Below are 22795 nucleotides of genomic sequence, written 5' to 3'. Positions count from 1 at the left end.
ACATATGCGCGGGATACAATTGCAACGGCAGTAGCGGCAGCGCCCACCATTACGGCGTAGAAGCTCCCTTGACCTGCTCCTTGAAAACGATCGCGTTCGCTAATAGCACTAGCGCAATTAAAATTTCATGCCCCCGTGGCATAGTAATGCTCCCGCCATTCGAGTCATGTGGTTGGGACATAATACGCGACACGAATGACACGGATTATCCGTTGACACGGCTAATCTTCGGATATAACAGCCGGCTTTTTAACTAAGTGCCACTCCAGACGATTGTAAGTGATTTTATTTCGCGGGGGAGCGATATTTAGATGGCCGATTTGTCGGACGAAATAGACCTCTTATCGTGCAGACTGTGTGTACGACCCGGAATGAAGACGGACGAGAGGGTGGGTAGAGAGCGCTATTTGCAAAAATGGTAACAAATGCCTACGCTACCGTGGTAGCACGATAAGAGTTCCGCTTTGCACGACAAATGTAGCTACTGGCGATGATATTTACATAAATATGACCGTTACACTGTATGTCAGTGGCAATCAGTTTATCCCGAAAAAAAAACGATTTAAGTTTGTTGACAGAAATATGAATGGCTCGTTCCATTTTATATTTATCGATCGAACATAAATGTCTGCATTAAAAAAAAAGGAATAAACTATTTATATTAAGTTTGTAACTTAGAAAAAATGTGTATCTCTCTCTTATACACTTGATAACACATTTCCTAACATTTTCTTTAATCAAGTTTTTCCACTCACATTTTTAAACTTTAATTAAGAAAATATTCGTTTAATTATTGAAAATGTCCAGAGTTATATTAAGAGTACACTACATCACTTTAGCGGTAAGAGTTGGCTACTTTCTTTTATTCTTTGTCGGTAAATTTACCTTGACAGTTAATTCCATTGTAGCGTCCTACCTGCAATACATTTTCACGATAACAGCCGACACTATTTTTACGGACTCTTCGCTCGAACTAGAAGATAAACTTATCAATGAGACGGGACAAAAAACACTGACACTACGATTACATTAAACGAGCACAAGAAGGACATAAAGAAGGACATCGTATCGTTTGAGATGGCGCGGTTAAGAATTATTTTCGCCGCAACTCCCCGTAATAATATTATTTTTTATGTTGCACGAGCACGTTCGTGTTCGGCGACCATTTCAAGATATCTGCGGATGATTAACATATATCATTCTGCGCTTAGGACATCGACGTGAGCCTGTAACCGCCTTGCGACTATCACGATGCCAGGAACGTGCTTGATGACCGATGCGGTCAGGACAGCGGATAGTTAGTGATGAGGAGGAGCAAGTTATCGGCGTGCCGACGGCCCAGGTCACCAGTAACATGCCAGTCCTTGGTCCCAGCGCCGATCCAACTCCACTTCGAGGACTTCTGATCGCCGTCTTCGTCCTATTGTCCCTGCCGCGTTGTCGCTGCACGGATCTAGGTAAGTGGAATCCAAACTCTCGCGAACGCGTCATATCCAAGTTTTATAACTTCCGAAAAGTACCGGCGCCTCTTTGACCAACTTCCGTCACTCTCTTACAATCTTCTCTATTGTCCCAAGGCGCGCTGTCGCCGCGCCAAGTCAAAAGGTCGCATCTACCAATTGAAAATCTTTTACGAGGCAGCCCGTGGAGACAATCACAAGTTTCCTAGGATAAAAATGCTTATAACTCTGGAACAAGAATATAATTCTCGCGTATCTATAATTCTTAATCACACGTAAAAATTAATTTATGAAAACTATTGACACTCGTTAAATGCATATTGCGTGTCTTTTCAATAAACTATTTTTGAAAGATATAAATAACGCCAAAAATATACGGCAAAATTTAATTATTTAATAATTTTAGAGATGATAATGTTCTTGAAATATTATTTTAATATTAATTTAATTAAAATTATATCACATTGCTATTATGAATGTGCAATATCGTTTTAAACTGTCTAAAAAGGGAGTGAACTGTATAAAGAGATAGTAAGTGGATCAAACCCCATAATAAACTGGCTGCCGCCGGCAATAAATTTATGAGTTAATTACGGCATCATCAACTTTGATTATTGGAAGATTGCTCAATTATCTATCGTCCTCTCGTTCCACCGCTCTTGATTTAATATTACACCCGATCATATTATATTTTAGTAGAGATCTGTCCAAGTTTTTCCTCGCAAATAAAACGCTTTTTTCTTTTCATTGTGTTCTCTTTCGCTGAGGCAATATTGAGGACAGACACTGAAGCCCTTATAGATAATCGCATATTTACGAACTGCGGCGATAAAATTGTCATTAGAAAAAGTTATGGGCAACATGGGTGATTGCGGGCGAAAATGAGAGGTTTTTCCGTTCGATAAAAATCTAGGAGAGAGGTCTATTTCAGTATATTTTTAAAATTATAAATATATAAATATATTATAATATATAAATATATTATTTTAAAAAATATTTAAGAGTTAATCTTTGTTTATTACAACAATTATTTCGTAAAATTGCAAAGTTTTAATAAAAATTTAAACTACAAGAAAACTGACAGAGAAAATCGCGGACAAGATGATTCCGGATTCCTTTGTTGTTGCACGAGCGGAACAGGCATGATATCCACCGGGGATGTCGTGCGTACTAATTTTTTTCTTCTTCTCCCGGTACTGAAGCGTGTACGCAATAATGCCGCACCGCCTACACACCTGGCCTCACCGAAGCATTGTACCCTCGTAAATGAAATGTCAGCCACACAACGAATTAACAATACTATCTAATAGCTGCTCAGATGCAGACGAGCGGGAGCGAGATGTGCATTGTGCCGATTCGTTCTGGCGTGCCGCAGTTTCTGACTCCCGCCGCTCGTTGTTTACCGCTTATCCGCTATATTTTTATGCAAATTAATTGTATGTTGCCTGCAAGAGGATGTTATGTTAAATGGAGATATCCGTAAAACGAGAATACATTACAGCTCACATTTATTCGTCCTGATATTAAATTTTTCTTGCTTTATTACGTTAGGAAATAAATCATTTAGGAAATAAAGGAAACTTGAGGTTACAACATACACATCTAATATGTAAAAAATATTTAAACATTTTGTTTTATATTTTTGATTTTATATTTATCGATAGTTATTAAGTGTTATTACATTATATTTAGCTTCATGTTTTTTCATATCTGATATCATATGTTTCCTTAGCATCTACTATATGTTAATTGATTGATATTCTAAATAGAAAGAATTAAAACGCTATAAATATTATACACTGTCACTTGAACACTTTTAAGCTCTCAGCGAATTAAAACTGTCAATTACACATCACAAATCATTGAAATCGTTCATTATCCTGCATGTTGCGCGAAAACACATCGCGTCTAGGATATCCCAATATGTCAGCTTGACTTATTGCTTTGGGACATGACACTAAAGCTCGGGTTCATAGCCGTTATCGTTGTGTACATTGGATATTCAATGCATACGATACGCCATGCGTTCTTGTACACAAAGTACAAAAACACTTAAAGATTAAAATACAAAGTGTGAACTACATAAAATTGCGCTTAAGTATTTAGGATATTACATATATACATAATAGAGATATTTATTTATTCTGGAAGAATCAAAGTGCATTGGCATAAGATAAAAATTATCATTTCATTTACAGATATATCTAAAAGTTTTCCTTACTCGTTTATGTTTTTCCCTTTTATCTCTTTATCGAAGAGATACAATGCAATAATTAAGTGCAACGAATATTTTGTTCGTTGGATAATATTCGGGTGCGAAACATCTGATGCAGCGGTGTGGCTCGCTCCAAATCCAGGTTAGTTCGATAATTACGACACAGTTCATCTCATTCGCACTACGTTGCATTAACGGATGCAACATAAAGGCGAATACTAGCTGCAAATACGATCGAAGTTACTCAGTCTGAATGGAGAGATATTCCAATGGTTATTAGATAATAATTTTGTATACATGTGGCAATATAACGCGATTTTCTCGGCTTCATTTACGGTTTATTAGAACATCTGATTTTTTATTTCATGCGTGTTTTTCAATTACTATTGTCTCTGTTTGTATAAGCTTACTAATTAATAACTGTATTGATATCGCGATATTAATGATAATTGTATGCACTATGTATATATAATAATTTTTATAATTATTAAATGTAATAATTCACGTCACTGAATCAAATAAAAGACCGTATAAAGAAAATGTAATAAAGTCTAATATGTAATAAGAGAATAGCGCGCATTTTTTATGAAAAAATGCAAAGAATCCAGTTTGCAGCGCACTAGAAAAGTCATAAAAATTTAATAAAATAGCAAACACGAAGAGAAAAGAAGAAGTTATGTTAAATGGACCTCATTAAATGAATTCTACGCCATTACCAACCATTCTGCGATATACTAACTATTCTCAATGAAAAAAACCTGGCACAATCTGTGAAATGTAGTTTTCCAATATTTATCTTAATCACCGGCAGCCATTTTATTGTATATTCAAAGTAATAAGTTGTCGCATTTGCTCTCGTTCATGATCGACAATGAAATGAATTTAAATCTTCTGTAATTCTCTTTTAAATATGCGCAACGCAAGTTTTATGAAATATAATTATTTACAAATATAATTATTTACTTGATATCCGCTTTATCAGATTATTCAGTTTTATGATAGATCGCTTTTTTGTATGTATTTATCAACGTTAATTTATCAATTATTGATACATTTATATTTTATGAAGAGATTTCAGATTTAAAAAATTATAAGTATTCAATACTGAGTATTTACGGGATTGCGATATATGTTGTATAAAATTATAGAAAATTCATAAATGGAAAACGCAGTAATCCCGCAATTTGACATCTTTTTAGACACATTGAACGCAGATTTTAGTCACGCTACCGCGATATACCGGATGAAGTTTTGCCATATAATGCACGGTGGGTGAAACGTAGGGGACAGTTACAAACACAAACGAAGTTTTGTTCGCGGTAATACCGGCTCATGGAGACCATAGCCGACCGGTAGTAGCTCCGGAGGCTAGGCTAATCCCACGTCCGCTGCATTCTGCAGTTTTGAAACTTTCCGCTGTAACTGCAGTACCGTAGTTTAAGCATAGTAACGTTGCACGCGCCGCGCACCAAGATATGTATTGGCTGGACTAGCTCCTGCGAATTGGAGGATTTATCGTATCTCGCATATATATGGCGACTGATTGTCATCGGTGATTGCTGGTCAATATTCCTACTATTGATTTTTCTCGGCGACATTGCGGAGTGACTTTATATATACAACGGCGAAAAAAAAAATGATATCAGAAAGTGTTGTTTTATTATTTTTCGATATTTTCTATATTTATAGATATATTGAAACAGAAATAGAAAGTACACAAACGAGGGAGAGAGGAAGAAAGAAAGGAAAACCTCTGTCTACTTTGAATCAAAATGCCACTAAAATGTTTGGGGAAATTTTATTTTTACGTGCTTTTATCGATATTTGTTTTATAGCAACACAAAGAAGAAAATACGATAGCATCAAATTTGTTATATTAATTAACAGACGCTTCACATTGGTTCCATCGATATCTTAAATGTGTTGACCTCCTTTGTCAAAATAGCGATAACTCGTAAAAAAAAGTTTAAAAAGGAGATACTTGATACAATTTTACATTATTTTTTACGTGTAGCCAGTAGACAATATCAAATTACTTCTTATCCAGAATACGAAGTTTATATATTTGTGATGGCCAATATTTTTGAGAATTTTATTGGAAAATTCTACAATAGTATCGTTAGAGAGACACAAATATGTTAGAATAAAACTGCCGTGAATCTGATTGCAATAAAAATATATAGAAATGTAAATATGTGAGATTAATTGTTTACGAATTCGATGAATCTTTGTCGAAATAATTATTCCATAATTATTACCATTATCCATTCGAAACTTTCGTTCTAATGCGCGACATTAACGAAATGAAGATTGATATTGAATTTTGTCTAGTGTAATCATGAATTGTTTTCAGGACAATGCACTACGGCTTTGGGTATGGAGAACGGAGAAATCCCCGATGAAGACATCTCAGCGAGTTCTATATACGATCCTAGTCTCGGACCGAAACATGCCAGGTAAGAGAACAATCGTATCGCGAGACTGGCATCAAGCGAGTCGACCATTTTGGTATCTCAGCGAAACGAATATTCCCAGAACTATACGCTTTCGCAAGCGTTTATAGCTCCGATGTTATTTAGCGTAATAGCACAGGTTGTGCTTTTTTTAAAAATCATATTTATCTTCTCGTTTGAAAGCTTGTATATTTCACATTTTTCCCAACAATCTTAAATTTTGTTATATAAATCTAAAATTTTGTGCATTTATAATCCTTATATCAATCTATATAAATGATACTAAATTCCTGCTTGTTTATTTATCCTGCATGTATATTTTTCCTTATTGCTATTACCAAAAATAATATCGGAATGTACATGCATATGTTTAGCCCGTCTAAAAATATAAGATACATATCGGAATTTGTGCAAATAATCTATAATCTCATTAAGGTTTAATTAATTCTAAAAATGCAGTTTGCTTTAAGATAGATTTGGATATAAAATAATATAATACGTGGGACGCACACACATGTATATCACGCTTTTCACATTGTGTTAGAATTAAATTATGTAATTGCCATCTGCATCACATTGTAGTATCGGAATTCTTTTAACCTCGTAATGTAAATCGCGTGACATGAAGAAATGTCTCGCAATAGCATTAGAGAACCTGTGCTACCTGTGGTTCACTTATTCCTTATTACAACGCCGAGATTAAAATCACTCGCTAGTAAGGCGTTTGCGCTCCGCGCCTCTCTTAGATGTATTAAAATTTTAAATAACACGCGGCCTCGAAAGCACGCTTGTAAAAGTCTCTCTTATCGGAAAATGAATTAATGACGATTATGAAAGGATATAGAGGAGAATGAAAATTTCCTTAAATATGTACTCGCACGGTCAATGGCAAATTAATTTTTCAAGAAACAATTTTTTTAAGTCATATTCGTTTATTTATTAATAATTATGATTTTACAGCAATTATAAAATCTCTTTTTTTTATAATATAGTAAAACGAATGTAACGATTATAAATAGTTTGATGCAAAATACACGCTATAAATATAAAATTAACACGTATATAATAATCTCTGTTTAGGATTAATAATGAAACTAAAAAAATTAAGATTGATCGCCTCCTGAAATTGGTAGATTATCATCCGCGATTAGTGGATATAGTATCTTCACACTTTCATCATTAATAACGGGTTTCCTATCTACGTAGACCGCAGAAGCGAGCTGTGTGTCGAGTGGATCGATCTCGTCAACGATATATGACAATTTACGGTAGGCTCTTTGCACCCACCAAAAACCGTGAAGCGATCTCCGATAATAACCGCTTTCGTGTTTTGATACTCTCGTTAGGATGTCAGCCAACAACGTTAATGATATATATGTGTATATGTATATATATATATATATATATATATATATATATTTTATATATATATATATATACTTTTTGAAAAATCATCGCGGTGAGATCATAGGTCGCGTGTTCAGCAATTAAAAAATTTTAATTAAATCATCATACGCGACCGATCAGCCGTGACATTTTAATTAACTATCTACTTCGTAAATCAAAAAGCGGCCTACACGGCTGCATATTTCGAGGTAGACAACTCTCGTTGGAGAGTTACGTCCTTCGAGCAAGTCGTTACCAGAGAGTTTCGGGATACACGGCCACACACGAGCCCGGTACGATGTAATAGGGGATAGGATAGTAGCGACCGAAAGAAGGTCGGCGGCGAAGGTGACGGTAGAAGGGGCTGCGCTCGACCCCTACAAATTACCTCCAATTTCGTGTAAATTCCTCGTGCCTGCGTCAGCATAATACCTGTATTAGAACGCCTGGCTCCGGCTCTTAGGTGGCAATAAATCTGTATTAGAGCAAGGCGCCGCACCCTCTCGCAAAAGGGGTACGACAACCCAGAACCGGTTAATTTTTCAGGACCGCGATTCGTCCGCCATGATGTCTACAAGGTTACCACACGTCTCGATACTCAACAAATATCTCTCTTTATTTTCTCTTTTTATTTGGAAAATTATCTCGTTTATACTCTTCTTTTATTACTCTTTTATTATTCTTTTATCTATTTCTTACATTTATATAATGCATAAATTACTGATTTTATAGCGGGAATAAATTTCGATCAAATCATATCTGTAGGATGTCTACGTTTTGGAAAAACCTAGAAAATTCTCAAAAGTTTCTTTTTTACTTTGAAAATTTACGAAATTCTCGTAGAATTTTCTTGGGACTCGGGGAATTTTCTTATAAATTATTTTTCTTCGATAATTTTAAATACCTGAAAAATCGGAGAATTCTCAGGAAATATTTTTACAAGATTTGAGTAGACACCTTATATATACACAATTATATATAAAAATTTATCATTGAAATATAAATCTTTTATTACATCATCTAATGTTATATATTGCTCGAAATTTCATGTATTGATATAAAAATGTTTAAGGTTGAAGAAAGATTCTAATACAATTAAAGAGAATTGATATCGTGAGAAAGCGGCGAACGCCGTGAAACGTATTCGCTCTAAAATGAAATTGTATAATTGTAGGTTCTCAGTTTCTCGTGGGTAATCGCTTTGGAAGTTCTCATTACGATAAAATCTTTTCGATGTCACGAAGCGTGTTGGAGCGAAGACACCCGCTTGATATTCGACGAGTATCTAGCTTTGAATCTGGTTTCAACTACGGTATAGTTGAATAGTTTACCGACGTTTATCGCGATACACGTATTATCGCGCCGGGATCCGCGATAACGCGGGATATATCGCATATGTGTGCGTATGATTATAATTATAGATGAAAGATAGATTTCCATATGACGAGGTCGGGGGCCGGTCCTAGAGGGACAAAGGGACACGAGTAAGATATTGCTCCGCCGTATGCGCTACTTCGCGGAATATGACACAGCGTTGCACACATAGCGTTAAAGCACTACATTTCAAAGTACATATCCTCGGTTTTCCGCCGTAACGAAATTGCATCGTACATTTTGTTAGAGACGGCCGCGACAAGGCAGCGCTGCGACATTTTAAGGTCATTGTTATCCATTCCGCCAGGTAGTTAAGTAGGATATACATAATAAATAGTGAAAACGTAATTTCCGCACGTATCCACGTAATATTTTTAACGAGCCAATTAGTTTCATACGACGTTTCGTTCCTTTGTGCAATACGCTTTGTTAAATAACACATAAAACATCTGGAGCTTATATTTTACAGCTAATTCTCAGTTTACGTTAAGCTGCAGTGCTGAAGCTTATTACAGTTTAAAAAAAACACGTTCTTTTTAGTTTCTAATATACTCTGTCACGTAGTTGTAATTAGTGTGCGCAGCAACATCGACGTAAATAACGATGCGAGGGCAAACAATAGGGGAGTAGACAGTGGACAAAAATACAAAAGGACCAAGTAGAAGTCGGGACGATGCGAGAAAGCGTGTCCACGCACAAAGAGGCACGATCGATAAGGGCCTGGGCAGAAAAGTGGACGGGCATGCTAGTACGTGCAACGAAAAAAGTTTTTCGTTTTCGTGTATGTGACGCTGGAGCCATTCGTATCGCTTTAGAGTTGGCACGAAAAGGAGACGTCCGAGGTGGTAGCTCGATGTAAGAGGCAGGGGAAAATGTGGAACGAAATAGACGAAGGGAGAGAGAAAGAGAGAGAGAGAAAACGAAAAAGGGAGAGAATACGAGGGCCCAGGCGTGACAAGCCGAAATCTTCGACGTGCGAAAAAGTGGTATGAGAGAAGATCTATTAAGGGATCGCGGGCAAGGGGTGGGTCCTAGAATCACGCGGACATAAACTGTCCTACGCCGTTACGTGTGCTTTCAGCAGCCGAAGCCGAGGAAAAATGGTAGCCATATTCTTCCAGCCTTCGAGCCTGGCTATCTTCCACTTTGTTACGATTCGAAAACCTCGGTGCCTTCGGTAGCTCTCCCTCGTTTCGGTGATTTATGTAACGCCACCTCCTCCTCCGATACCTTCCTCGTTTTTTTTCGCGCTTGTATCGCTCGAGCAACTGTGCCGCTATCATCGTCGTCGTCGTCGTCGTCTGATGGAACAGGCATTCGAGAGATGCGGCGTATCGCGTCACCGAAATGCGCCGCGCATTTCGTAGCTTAAGCCTCGTTCGCGTGACGATGTACTTTCGTGGTATAAATCTTCGGAAGGTTTAGAGGAAGTTCAGAGGGTGCGCGCGATCGCGCAACACCCTGAACAGAGCCCGGCACCGTTTTACGGCGCTGATATCCAGTTCCGGTCGTCCGTTCTTCTGGGACCTGGGCCAAGAACGGGCGGAATTCTTTTGATAAACGAAACGTGCATTCCACGCGACACCCTATATTTACGTGCAACATGCGCAAAACAGACTCTCTGGCGCGGAGATGCATGTCCCGGATGCATCTTGAGGGACAGTTCAAAAGTCGAGGTGATCGTAAGCGTGTTTAAAGGGGAAGTTATATAGAAAACAGATGTTTACAACAGACTCTTACAAACTTTTATGAATACATTAATATGTGACAATAATGTTCTTTTTCAAGTTGCACATTAAAAGCGCACTTTTATTTGTATAGTCAAATGAGATAATTAATAATTTATTGTTATTTCTCACGAATGATTCAATAATATTCACTATTTATAGATTTTTTGTCTTTTGAAACGAAACGTTTATTATCAATATTTTATTTCTCAGTTTCCGAATATCTCGAATTTCATTTCTTATATCGAAAAGTCTCTTTCTCTTCTTGCACCACCTCCGTTAGCGAATCGTTTCATTGATATAACGTTCGTTCTTTAATTACACAAGGATTTTTCTCGTATAGGAAAATTCGATTTTTACAACAAACAAAAGAGTAAAAAAAGGAGAGACAAAATACCTTCGTGGTGAGTATGATAAGGACTTTTCGCGATGAAATTTTACCCCGTTACATTAACATAATCGTTAAGATACAACTGGGTCACCACGAAATTATATCTTATTAATTCATCTGTTTGCGGCGAGAGATACTATCTATATCAATCTTTTTTCGGAAATACTATACCATGCACAATTCCGAAAGTTTGCACTTTATGCGACCGCGAACACGCCTCTCTGCAAAAAAAAGTTGTTCGTCAACGTAAGAATTTGCGCGCTAACTTCTTTCTAAGATGTTTTCTCTGATGATCGCGCGAAAATATCGCACATCTCTTTTAAAATATCAGTGCGAGAGGCGTATCGCGCGATATCGAATTCCTATGGAGAAGTTCGGCAGTCGATCTGCCTCAGAGAGATATTATTCTGTCGTATGCGAACCGGGGAGAACGCGGCGATAACGAAAATCTATTTCGCCGCTTCCGCGTTCCGTGTCGAGCGTGTGAACGTTGCTCCCTATATTTAACTGCACATACCAACGCCCAGCACACATATACATTTACATATACACACACATATATATATATATATATATATATATATATATATATCATATATATGTATGTATATATATGTATTTATGTGCATACGATACCCCCGGTATAGGTGCATGTGTAGGGGTGCGCGATTTTCAGTCCCGATTCATCGAATATCAGCGACGTTGACATATCGGGGCTTCCTATCTCCCTCTATTCCTCATACTGTCAGGAAATCGTGAGCAACCGAAACGAATTCTCCGTTAACGATCATGGAGATTCGTCCATGAAATCATCATTGATGCACGGATGTAACTCTCTCCATTCAAACTTTACGAGCGCGCACGATTCGACAAATATATTCAAATTTTCCAATCAACTTTCGATCACGCATTTTCTGATTGCTCATCACGTATCATGTATGTACGCATATTTATTTATTTACTTTTTTTTTCGCGAGAAAAACAGTTGAAACATTGGGCGAAATTTTGCCATATTCGACGGTGCAGTTTCGTATTTCTATTGCTATTCGGAAAATTTAAGCAACTACACATGTCAGCGAAACAGATAACTCTCAACAATAATAGAGTGCTAAGAAATCCTGTTGGGTATTCTCTCCGATGGATACAATTCGTACATCTCGCGAAACTTTCTTCCTTGAAACAAGACTTGAGCTTTCCAACCAAGTGCCGCAAACTTAAACTTGTTACACGTTGAAAGTTATCGTACCGTATTGTTTTATGGAGGAAGAATCGCGACATGAAAGACTTGCTCAGAAAACATCTTTTCTCAAGATCATTATATTTAATTGATACAATATAATCATGGGAAAACATAATTTTCACTTTCTTTGACAATTTCGCCTCAACGTTGCTGGCAAGGAACGTACTTGTACGATCGTTCTTTAAGTAGTTAATGAACGAATTGATCAGACAAATATGCGTGACAACGTTTGTTGAAACAATATATTGGACATTATATAAAAATATAAAAAGGTACATTTATTCGGCTTGCTCGATTTTTCATTCATGCCTGTACATTGAACGTTGTCGCTGTGATGGACGAACTTTTCAGTTCACGTTGTTCCGAAAAATCACGAAGCGAGTTGAACGAAACTCTCACTAACGACCACCGGGCGGCAGCATTTGGATATCGATACATTCGCTACATGACTCGAAGTTTTAGATTCGTTGACAACACCGAATTCTGTCAGTGTAGCGCGACGAAAAAACGTTGGGCCGCTTAACATGACCCGCGAGACAAATATTCGCCCGAGATAGTTTCCGGTCGAGTCGGTAGCGAATTGTACGGGCTGTCGGCGCTGAAATATGATCGTCCAGACAATTTTCATCGCCATTCTGAACGTTACCGTGCAGCTTTTGCAGAAAAGTTTCTAAATTGTTGTGGATATTAATGTTTCCTTGTCCCCATTACGATAGAATTGTCGGAGAATTGATTGGATTGTTATTATTTATGCAGGATACAAACTTTAATCACTCGTATGCTTTACGCGATTGTGAATCATATGATTGATATTTTTGTTGTATTAAAGATATTAAATAATATTTTAAAAATAATATTTTAAAATAATTAATTTTGATAATATTTTAAAAATAATTCTCATACACACAGCTCTCCGAGTATGTGAAGATATAAAAATATATACACAGTGCTGTTACACTTTATGAAATTTCAATCATTCGCATCCTTTATGTGATGATGAATTGTATGATTGAGATTCTTTATTTACTAAATATATTAAATACTATTTTTTAAAGTAATATTAATTATAACATTTTAAAAATAATTTTAATTATAACATTTTAAAAATAATTTTAATAATAATATTTTAAAAATAATTAATAAGTCGCAATTCCCCGATATGTTTAGAAATAATAGAAATATAGGAATGTATGCACACACAGTGCTATTGCACTAGAGTTCTCTATTCCCTATGATAATCTTTATCTTGTACATGGAGCGCGTATGGCTGCATATTCTCCCCATCAGACGTAGCATTTTAATTATCTCAACAGGAACTCAAGTGCTGATATCATCGTATAACCTGTTCTCCCATACGGCTCATCTTCACGTTTACGAGCCGCGAATAATAATTTAGCCGAAGTGGATATATATGTTATCACGAAATACGCGACAATGAAACACATCATGTTACATCATTCTGATCATAAAGGGAAATGTTACGAGGCACATTACGGACACCCGGTTTTAGAGGAGAATGATCAAGCGCCGTCGAAGCGTCGAAAATGGGATTGTACCATTTGCAGATTGAGTTTGACTCCTCGAGGGCGTCCCACGGGATCGACCCAACGGGATGTGCCCCGACTTACCCTCCCATTCATTCGCGTTAAGCAAAAGCGACAAGATAAGGTGATGCGATATTATAAATGTATACGCCGGTGTCGCTTTATATCTTGGTTATATCGTTCTTGATACCAGACTATGAAAAAAAATGCTCGATCGCGGCGTTATTGCAGCTAACACATGTAGCCATTGTTGTCATTGCGCGACACTAGAAAGAGAGATCGCAGAGAAAGAGAAACAGAGAGATCTCGAACTAACGGATAATTGAGATCATGAGAGCAGACAGGAGCTACCGTAGTTTACAACATGATAACCGCCATGAAATTTAGATAATAGCTGTCATTAACACACTTGTTCGGACGATTTCTTATTGCAAGTGGCAGATATTTTGTACGAGAGCATTGCAACGAGATAATATAAATTCCCATTACAAATAGAATGCATTTGACACATCTCGCATTTGTGTTTTATAGAAATATACATATATATATATATTGTTACGGAATATTAAAAAAGTATTTTCAGAGCGATGCGCAAAACGGCACGTCCGAATAAAGTAGCAGTTTAAATTATTTCGTATAATGAGAAAATATTTTAATTTAAACCATCTTAATTGAAAAGTTTTAACGAAGCTTATTGTTTAAAGAAATACATAGTAGACTAGAGTAATTAAAATCGGGAAAACTTTTCAAATAATATAATTATGCCGGAATGGTATATTTTCATCTTTTAATTAAATTATATACAATGGAAGAAGTCTATTGATTGATTATTGAATCAATAGATTGATTTATAGAATCAATTATAGAAGTTTTTTTCAAGGGAAATAACGTAAACGAGACGGTAAATTAAATCGCGCAGCAAACTTTTTAAAAGCATTTGAAACTATTTTAGTCGCACGATTGGGCATCCTTTTTTTCGCGAAAAATAAATCTCTTCCGTTATACGAAATCATTGATTCCTTATTATTTTTGGAAAATATCTACAATGAGAAAAAATCTGATTGCATTAATTAGAAATCTGATAGATTCAATCAGTATGTCTGTTGAAAAATGGACGAATCAGAATTCCTAGAATTACCAGATGAGTATGATTAATTTCTTCCTGTTAAATTTACTAAATTTTTTGGGTAATAATACTAAATTTATAAAAAAATGACATCACTATGTCCATGTTTAGTTAATATAACAAGAAGTTTTATAGATCCAACTAGAAAATACTAGCCAAATCCTTGTAATAAATTCTATTAAATGTTCTAGTTATAAAAAAATGGAGTCTTATCGTGATAACTAGAAATTCTGCTTTAACCAAAATGCCTTTTATCAGATACGTCTTGTTGGTACAATTAAACGATTTTTCTCAGTGTAGTTAATCAAATAGTTCGTCGAATTGTGTTTTATATTACCGTTCATAAAATCATGATTGGCCGACATAAATAATTCCACGCAAGCACAGGAATATACATATATATATGTGTCTGAGCAGAATATCGTCCATAAAATTCCGCATGGCGTTCATTATAAATTTTCGCGTTATATTGAGATCACCGATCTTTCACAGCTCGGGATAATAACACCGCGCCGCCACCCTCGAACGTTACTGTCATTCGCGAACGTTTTAATATCGATGGCTCGACATTCCCGGCTCGTGTGACACCGCCCCTATCCATTCCCGGTTCTTCCCACGATGGTACTCTGTCCGTTCGCTTCGATCGCGTAGCGTAGGGAAAAAGGAGAAAGAAGTCGCGCTCGCGGCGTAAAATCGCACGGGCCAGTCGGAATTTTTACGGATCATTTGGCTGATGGTATATTCGGCGGCAGCATTCCTAGCATATTCGGCAACAATGGCCGTGAGCTGAGAGAAGAGAAAGAAGCGCAGCGTATACGTGTTGTACGCGTCGTTCTTTCTCACATTGGCACGCCATAACTCGCGCTGTTAAAGCTTGTGCATTCGCTGCAGATGCAGTTCATGATAGTTCTACGTGTTATCTGAAAAGCTCGATCAAGCCAATGGACCGTGTGAGGATCGGGTCATCCGTGAACCAGTTCCGGTGACGTCACATGGATTCGTAGTTTCATTAGCGATCGTATTTTTGCTTCGCGATTTTTTATAAAAGACAGGCAGACTGATCGAATGACGTAAGAGTCGAAAGTTTAGTTCCATAAAATTATTTCATATATGTGAACTTTTACATATATTAAAATTTATGTATAATACTAAATTATGTATTATATGCTTCAAAATACAAGTATAAATAAAAAATATAACGAGTATTTTTTATTACATGTCTATAGTAATGACGCGCCTGTATTAAATAATAATTGCATACATTAATATTGCACACACTATTCTACGAATGTCATACTCTTTATACCTATAGAGTACATTGTTACCACACTTTGCTATTCAAAGCTATTTTAATCAGAAACGAAGCAACGTGCAACGAAAAAGAGGAAATTGTACATCTTTGATTAAGAGTCATTTTATACCTACGAGTGATCCTGATCTTTTGTCTTCGCTTCAGCGTTTATCGTCGCTAACCAGCGACATATTTTCAAGCCGAATCTCTGTAGCTTGGAGAAGCATTTGTTTCCAGAATGGCTCGTGTCGCTTGCGCATAGCTGGCGTTTTTGTCTTCCGCCAGGTGAGACGTAATTGTTGCTCATTTCGCGTCTAATTAGCATGGAGATTAGCCTCAAAACGGTCGTAAAATGTCGCGCAATACGTACAAACGCGTTGTCATTTTATTCATTTTGCACTTTTCTACGCGGAGTTTTCTCCCGAAAACATAATAACGGTTATCATCGAAATCGCTATGTCGTAGGAAAATTTAATTAGTTTTTATCAGCTATTCGAGGCGGTCGGAGGCCTCCGAGTAAAGCTTGGATACACTGAGAGATAATAGAAGAAAACAAGCAGACTCGTATGCGTGGTCTGAATATAAATATGCTTAAAGAAGAGGTCGATTGGCGCTACATTTTGTTGCGCCTAAAAAATTCAAGTTTTCCGAGTGAAATTAGACGTGATAAGATATTATATATGTAAGAGAATAATATTTGAGAAAGAACGATCGATTTAATTCCAGCAAAAGAATTATGAATATAAGAGATTTGCAAAGAGATGTATAAATTGCAAAAGGTTTTATTGACCATAATTTAATTCCGATAATATCTTTTTTAATTCAATATTTACCGCGCTTATATTATATGTATAATATTCGCAAACGTAAACGCGAATATAATTTTTCATTGGTTAATGACTGGAAACGGTTCATTTTATGCAAATTTTCTGTATTTATCGTGATAAAACAATAACCTAAATTGAATGGATTACGGGTCGAACATTTTATAAAATTACAGTAGATATTTCGCAAGGGGCGCTTTAAATCCGCAAACGCGAGGGCGGAACGAGAGAACTTGACGCATCAATTTGTTAATAGCTACGAGAATTTTGCGTAAAGGGCAACAGGAAATTCTGTTCTACGACCAGCCGGTTAAGCCGTACAACATGTTGTATCCTGGTGTTTTAACTAAATGAAACAATAGACGCATACCTATGCAAAGTTATCGATGTGCAAAAATTATTGCGGGGTACCAGCCACCTTTTTTTTTCCCCCATCCACCTTGGGATCCTGTTTCTCTCTTCCCTTCCTTGGCTTTCCGTGGCCCACTTCCGAATAACAAATGTGCTGCGCGCGAAGCAGCGTGGATGGAGTAGCTGTGGTGGTAACGATCGGGGGTCATTAGCAATGCTAATGCACTTTTCGACTGATGAGGCGTCGTAATGCTTCTGGTCGGCCCGTGGGCCGAGCTCTCTTACCCTCGTGTATTTCTCGACGAGACTACTTCGGAGTATTCGCGCCGTGGAACGGCTGGTCGGTTCGTCGGTTGGCTGCCGTAAATTTTACCGAGGAAGACTATCGGCTTCCTATTAGGATCGCGCACTCCGCACCTATTTTCGAGGAAACCAGAGCCGTTCGGTGGTTGCATCTTTCGATCGTTATTATAAATTTCTCGCGAAATTGTGGAAAATTTATAGCGGAGATCTATATTAATATTGAAACTCTATATTACGTATTTCACATCCGGATATAAATTGTAAAGTTGGATAGTATTTATGATATTTTATATTTTGCTTTTGTATATATATTATACATGTTTTATTACATATAGAATTTTTAGCCATCACATAAAACTATCAAATTTTATTATCTTGAACAAGTATTAGATACTGATGTTAATATTATGCGTGTGTGTGTGTGTGTATGTGTACACTTTAAATTCATTGTTTTTTTAAATATTATAATATATCAATCTACGATTTTTTTCAATGATAAGTCAATAATTAAATTTAAGCAATAATCACGATGAATTGCAACAACAAATTTTTCTTGCACTTTTCATAAGCTGGTTACGATTGGCATAAAAATCCACAGAAATTTTTAATGAAGTACTTTGCGATTTAAAAAATTCTAAAAGCAATGCGCTTTCGAATTTACGTTTCTTTCTTCGTTTAACAACAGAATAGTTTGGCATTTCTACGTCATGAATCCTTTAGATTCGAAGAAGACACATAAGGAAATTTTTACGGTTCCCGGGACGATGCTTTCTTTTATTTTTATATCCAATTTACGGAGCATCTAGAAACATTGATGGCGCAATTAACGGGCGGAAGTGCTGCAACATGGTCAATATTGTATCTACGTTACCAAAAGTCGCTTCTCGAAATAACGAAATAATGAAATCTCTTATTTTAAAATCATAAGGAAATAATTTTGATTTCTGGATTTACAAATAAAACGGGATTCGAGGAAATTTATGATTTCTCGATATGCATTGTAACATGTTATAATAAAATATATTAATATCTAAATTATATGGCAAAATTTTCAGCTTGTTTTATCTCAGAAATAGAATTACAGTCGGTTATCATGAATTGAAATAAATTGAAAATAGCGACCGCAAATAAATATGAAAAGAGGAAATAGCATCATTATGGATGTGTAATCGTGCAAATAACGATGAATAGAAATTTCAATAAATCAACTGCGATTCGCAGCAAATGAATGAGTATTGTATTATAAAACAATCCGTTCTATTTAAATGCAAAGTCGCACCTATATATGTATTTATGACAATTAACGCCGCCATTCCGAGTTTCTATTTTTTCATTATCACGATCGCAATCTTGCTGACGGCTATTTTTTATTTATTAAGGTTATTAGCATCTTCTTAAGCTAAGTCTTAAATTTGTTGCGTGAAAAAGCAACGGTAATTTTACTTAAATGAGATGCTAACTCTTCTATGCTTGTCGAGCACCACCTAACTACGGATTGCATTGCAAGGTTACGGAAGGCTTGCCAGGACATTGTTAACAGCATTGCCGCCTAATTAACTGCAAACGCTTTTAACTGGTTTCGCCTGGTCTATTGTTTACATGCGGGCATGCCGCCTATATGTACGGCAGTCCTCCACGACTGAACCAGCTGAAATATTTCCATGGAGATTCTCTCTCCCTTTGTGACAAAACCGCGCGTATTTCAATGGATTTCCATGCGTGAATTGCGACACGGTATGTCGGAAATAACACTTGATATAACGCGATTATATCTTTTATAAATTTTCATCAAGTTTATACAGAGTTTTATTCTGTAGAGATTTAATTAGCAGGCAATTGATACGCGTTAATTTTTAATAAGATTCTTGACGAGAAAAATGTATTTCTGATATTTTTAATATGGCAGGTATATTGCCAAAGTAATGTGCTATAAAAATTCAAATAATCGAAATACTAGTTCTGCGCACGCGAACTCTTATATATTCTCTACATCATCATATAAGCATTTATTCAATAAGCAAAGTGTGTATGTTTTCAATTATCAATGTACACGAAGAAAAATTATACTACTTATATTATATATAAAATATATTGTGTAACGTGTACGTGATATGCATGAGTACATAACATTTAGAAATCTCTCGAGGCAAAAGTCTTAGGATAAATTAATTTCTCATGCTGATTGCAGAAACAATCAGATCGGAAAAATGCTGTTGATTTATGAAATGGCCGCTTTTAGATCTGCTCCCTTTGGCAAGAACATCTTGTTGACTCTACCTGAATCAATAATCTTCCTGTACGCTCTGCTGTTATCTGATACTCTTAATTTTTGAAATCTCGTTAGCTTTATAAACACATCTTAAAGCAAATATTAAATCACGAACATCTGCTATTGAAGACATAAGTAGCTGTGAGGCAGAGACGGATTATAATTATATTTCTTCTATTATAATTATTTCAATATTCAATTTTTTTTTAATTTATACACAAGTCCCTTATAATTATGATTTTTTTTTCTTAGAATCTACTAATCACTGTTCTCCCTTTTGCGTGAGAGACTCTCTTCAAGAGTTCTGAAAAAATTACTTCCATTTTCCTCTGTCTACAAGAAGCTGTTATCGCGATAAAAGCTTCGCTGCAAAATAAGTTATTCATAATCAATATCTCGCGAACCCTCGAGGCAGTATGCTCAGATTCAAAGATCGTCCATAAATCGATCGTCGCATCATTAATTTACACATAGGCGGCCGTTGATCTTGAAAGGAAACCAAGCCGGGAACTCATTAATTATATCAGCTGCATAATAAATTCGCGATAATCGAGACATGTACATCTTCTGCCTGGGTATTATTTTTATTACTTTTTTCGTCGATGACGGTCGCCATGACTTGCGCAGCTAGAAAAACTTAACGTGCCTGTGCGTTTGTCACGCGAATGTCGCGTTCGCTACATGTGCGTTCCTCGTCCTTCTTCACGCGACATATTTCGCTCATAAACGCTCGTAATAACTTGTGACATTATTCTAATTTTCGTAGGCTACGACAAGACAAGGGCGGTGGCGCATGGTGCCCGAAAGACCTGGTGACGAAAGAGGGCAAGGAATATCTGGAGGTGAATTTGCACACTCCGCGTTTATTGACGTCTACCAGAACGCAAGGCAGATTCGGCAATGGTCACGGGGTCGAGTACACGGAGGAGTACTTTGTCGAGTATTGGCGGCCGGGGTTCAACAAGTGGGTGCGATGGAGGAATCGACGTGGCATAGAGGTAGGTACCATCTGGCTACCTCATCGATCGAATCGCGCCCGAGATTTCTTTCTTGGGAGCCATAAGCCGGAATTGACTGCACATCAGCAGATATTAGATGATTCCTCGAATTTCTCTATCGGTGACTACACATGCGAATACGCGAATACTCAGATCCATTTAAAGTATGCATTTTACAAAGCCATAATAATAATAATAATGGATTTTTATTAATGAAACAAATTATTTTGTATGATTAATTTTTTAAATATTTTTTAGAAACGTTTTGAAAAATTTAAGATTGACATATATCAAATCCAAGTATGCACATGTGTAAAAATTTAATCATATATTTTTGATTATATTATTATATATATCGATTATTTTCAATATAAAAATCTTCGAAGAAAAAAAAAGTCCCTGTCTCTCTCTACAGTATATGTTGGCATATGTTATTATATAAAAAATCATCAGATTTTTCAATTGGATTTCAATTTAAGTTCACTGCACCGAAATTCGATTCTTTTCGACGTGCGAATTTTATGCGAGCATTATGCGGCGAGAATTGAAGATGAAATATTGGAAAATCGCGAGACGAAATTTATTTTCTGCCAATAAATCTCATCATTCCATGTCACATTGTGAAGATGGATTGCTCGATATAGCAGTTTAATATAAATGCAGCCTACGTTGTGCTAATCTTATCTATATACCATTACGTTAATTCTTCTTCGTTATTACGAATGCATGCATTTCGCTCTTTCAAATATAATGAAAGTGTTTACACTGACTCTTTTATATTTATAATTATTATATAATTAGGTTTATATACATATATATATAATGTCCTTATTTTACATTATGTATACACTACATATGTCGAGGGGAAATTAGCAGACTCCGTACGAAATGGTTCGATTTCCTGGATTTAACTCAAGTTCCCTCTCCTGGTTTATTCAGCGTAGTTACAAATTGATAAAGCTGGTGCCGTCTGCTTTTAATCCGATATACTAGGATAAAGCGATTTTATCTATATTTCCTCTGCGCAAATGTGTTAGAATCACTTCGTCGTGCTTTTGTAAAGTTTTAATATGACTGATTATAAAATGCACACAATTTTACAGTTTTCTTAACTACATAAAATTCATATATTTAAAAATGTTTATTTACCTATTACTTCTGTAGTTGTATGTCTCGACAGCATAGAATGACGGTTTTAAATTCTAAATATGAAATAAAAACACAATGTATAAACTTTAATTCTATTCTTCTCAGCGAGTATATTTATTAGAAATGCGATAATTTTGACAAACTTAAAAAATGCTCTATGTAATTTTAAAAATCTGTGAGGATTATTTTAGATAATTTTTTATGGAGATATTTTTACTCTCTATGCGTTACTTGATATAATAATAATTTAATCAAATAATAAACATAATTTAAAGATTTACTTTTTTATTTTTATAATATCTGAGCACATTATCTTATTACATTAATTTCTGCAGTTTCAAAGAATTGCTATAAAAAATGTAAATTTATATATTTTTTATAGAAAACTTTACGCACAATACAAGTATTGTATAGATGAGAACCTCTGTTCTGGTTGAACGGCCATTACTGGATGCGACGTATTAATTAACGTCTCTTTAGCATGATAATCTGTACGCGATATCCATTAGCCCGTCAAAATACATCATGGCAGTTAAGCGATTTGCTCGCGGCAATGAAACTAAGCAGAGATGCTTCTATAGACGTAATCTTAAATTCTTAATATTAAATAAGTGCGGTTCGAGTTGATTATAATTTTGTCGGAAAATAATATGCAATAATTAATGCTATGAGCTTCAATTTTTTCTCATTATAT

At 36.0% G+C, this 22795-nt stretch overlaps 1 protein-coding gene across 4 annotated transcripts in view; it reads left to right on the top strand.

The window, feature by feature from the left end:
• Positions 1-22795, top strand: part of Ddr (discoidin domain-containing receptor 2) — a 171821-nt gene that overhangs the window by 95000 nt on the left and 54026 nt on the right. For all 4 annotated transcript variants that reach the window (XM_083084179.1, XM_083084180.1, XM_083084181.1 and 1 more), the window contains 3 exons: positions 1212-1457; positions 6029-6131; positions 20721-20952. In XM_083084179.1, the coding sequence (XP_082940305.1) occupies positions 1277-1457; positions 6029-6131; positions 20721-20952 (516 nt within the window). In that variant the 5' untranslated portion in view covers positions 1212-1276. The remainder of the gene's footprint in view (positions 1-1211; positions 1458-6028; positions 6132-20720; positions 20953-22795) is intronic.

This window comes from Camponotus vicinus, unplaced genomic scaffold, assembly GCF_025532165.1.
Source record: "Camponotus vicinus isolate PSW18456_S1 unplaced genomic scaffold, iyCamVici1.0 SCAF_12, whole genome shotgun sequence".
NCBI classification, from domain to species: domain Eukaryota; kingdom Metazoa; phylum Arthropoda; class Insecta; order Hymenoptera; family Formicidae; genus Camponotus; species Camponotus vicinus.
The sequence above is the reverse complement of the archived record's forward strand: the minus strand, read 5'-3'. Positions and strand labels throughout refer to the sequence as shown.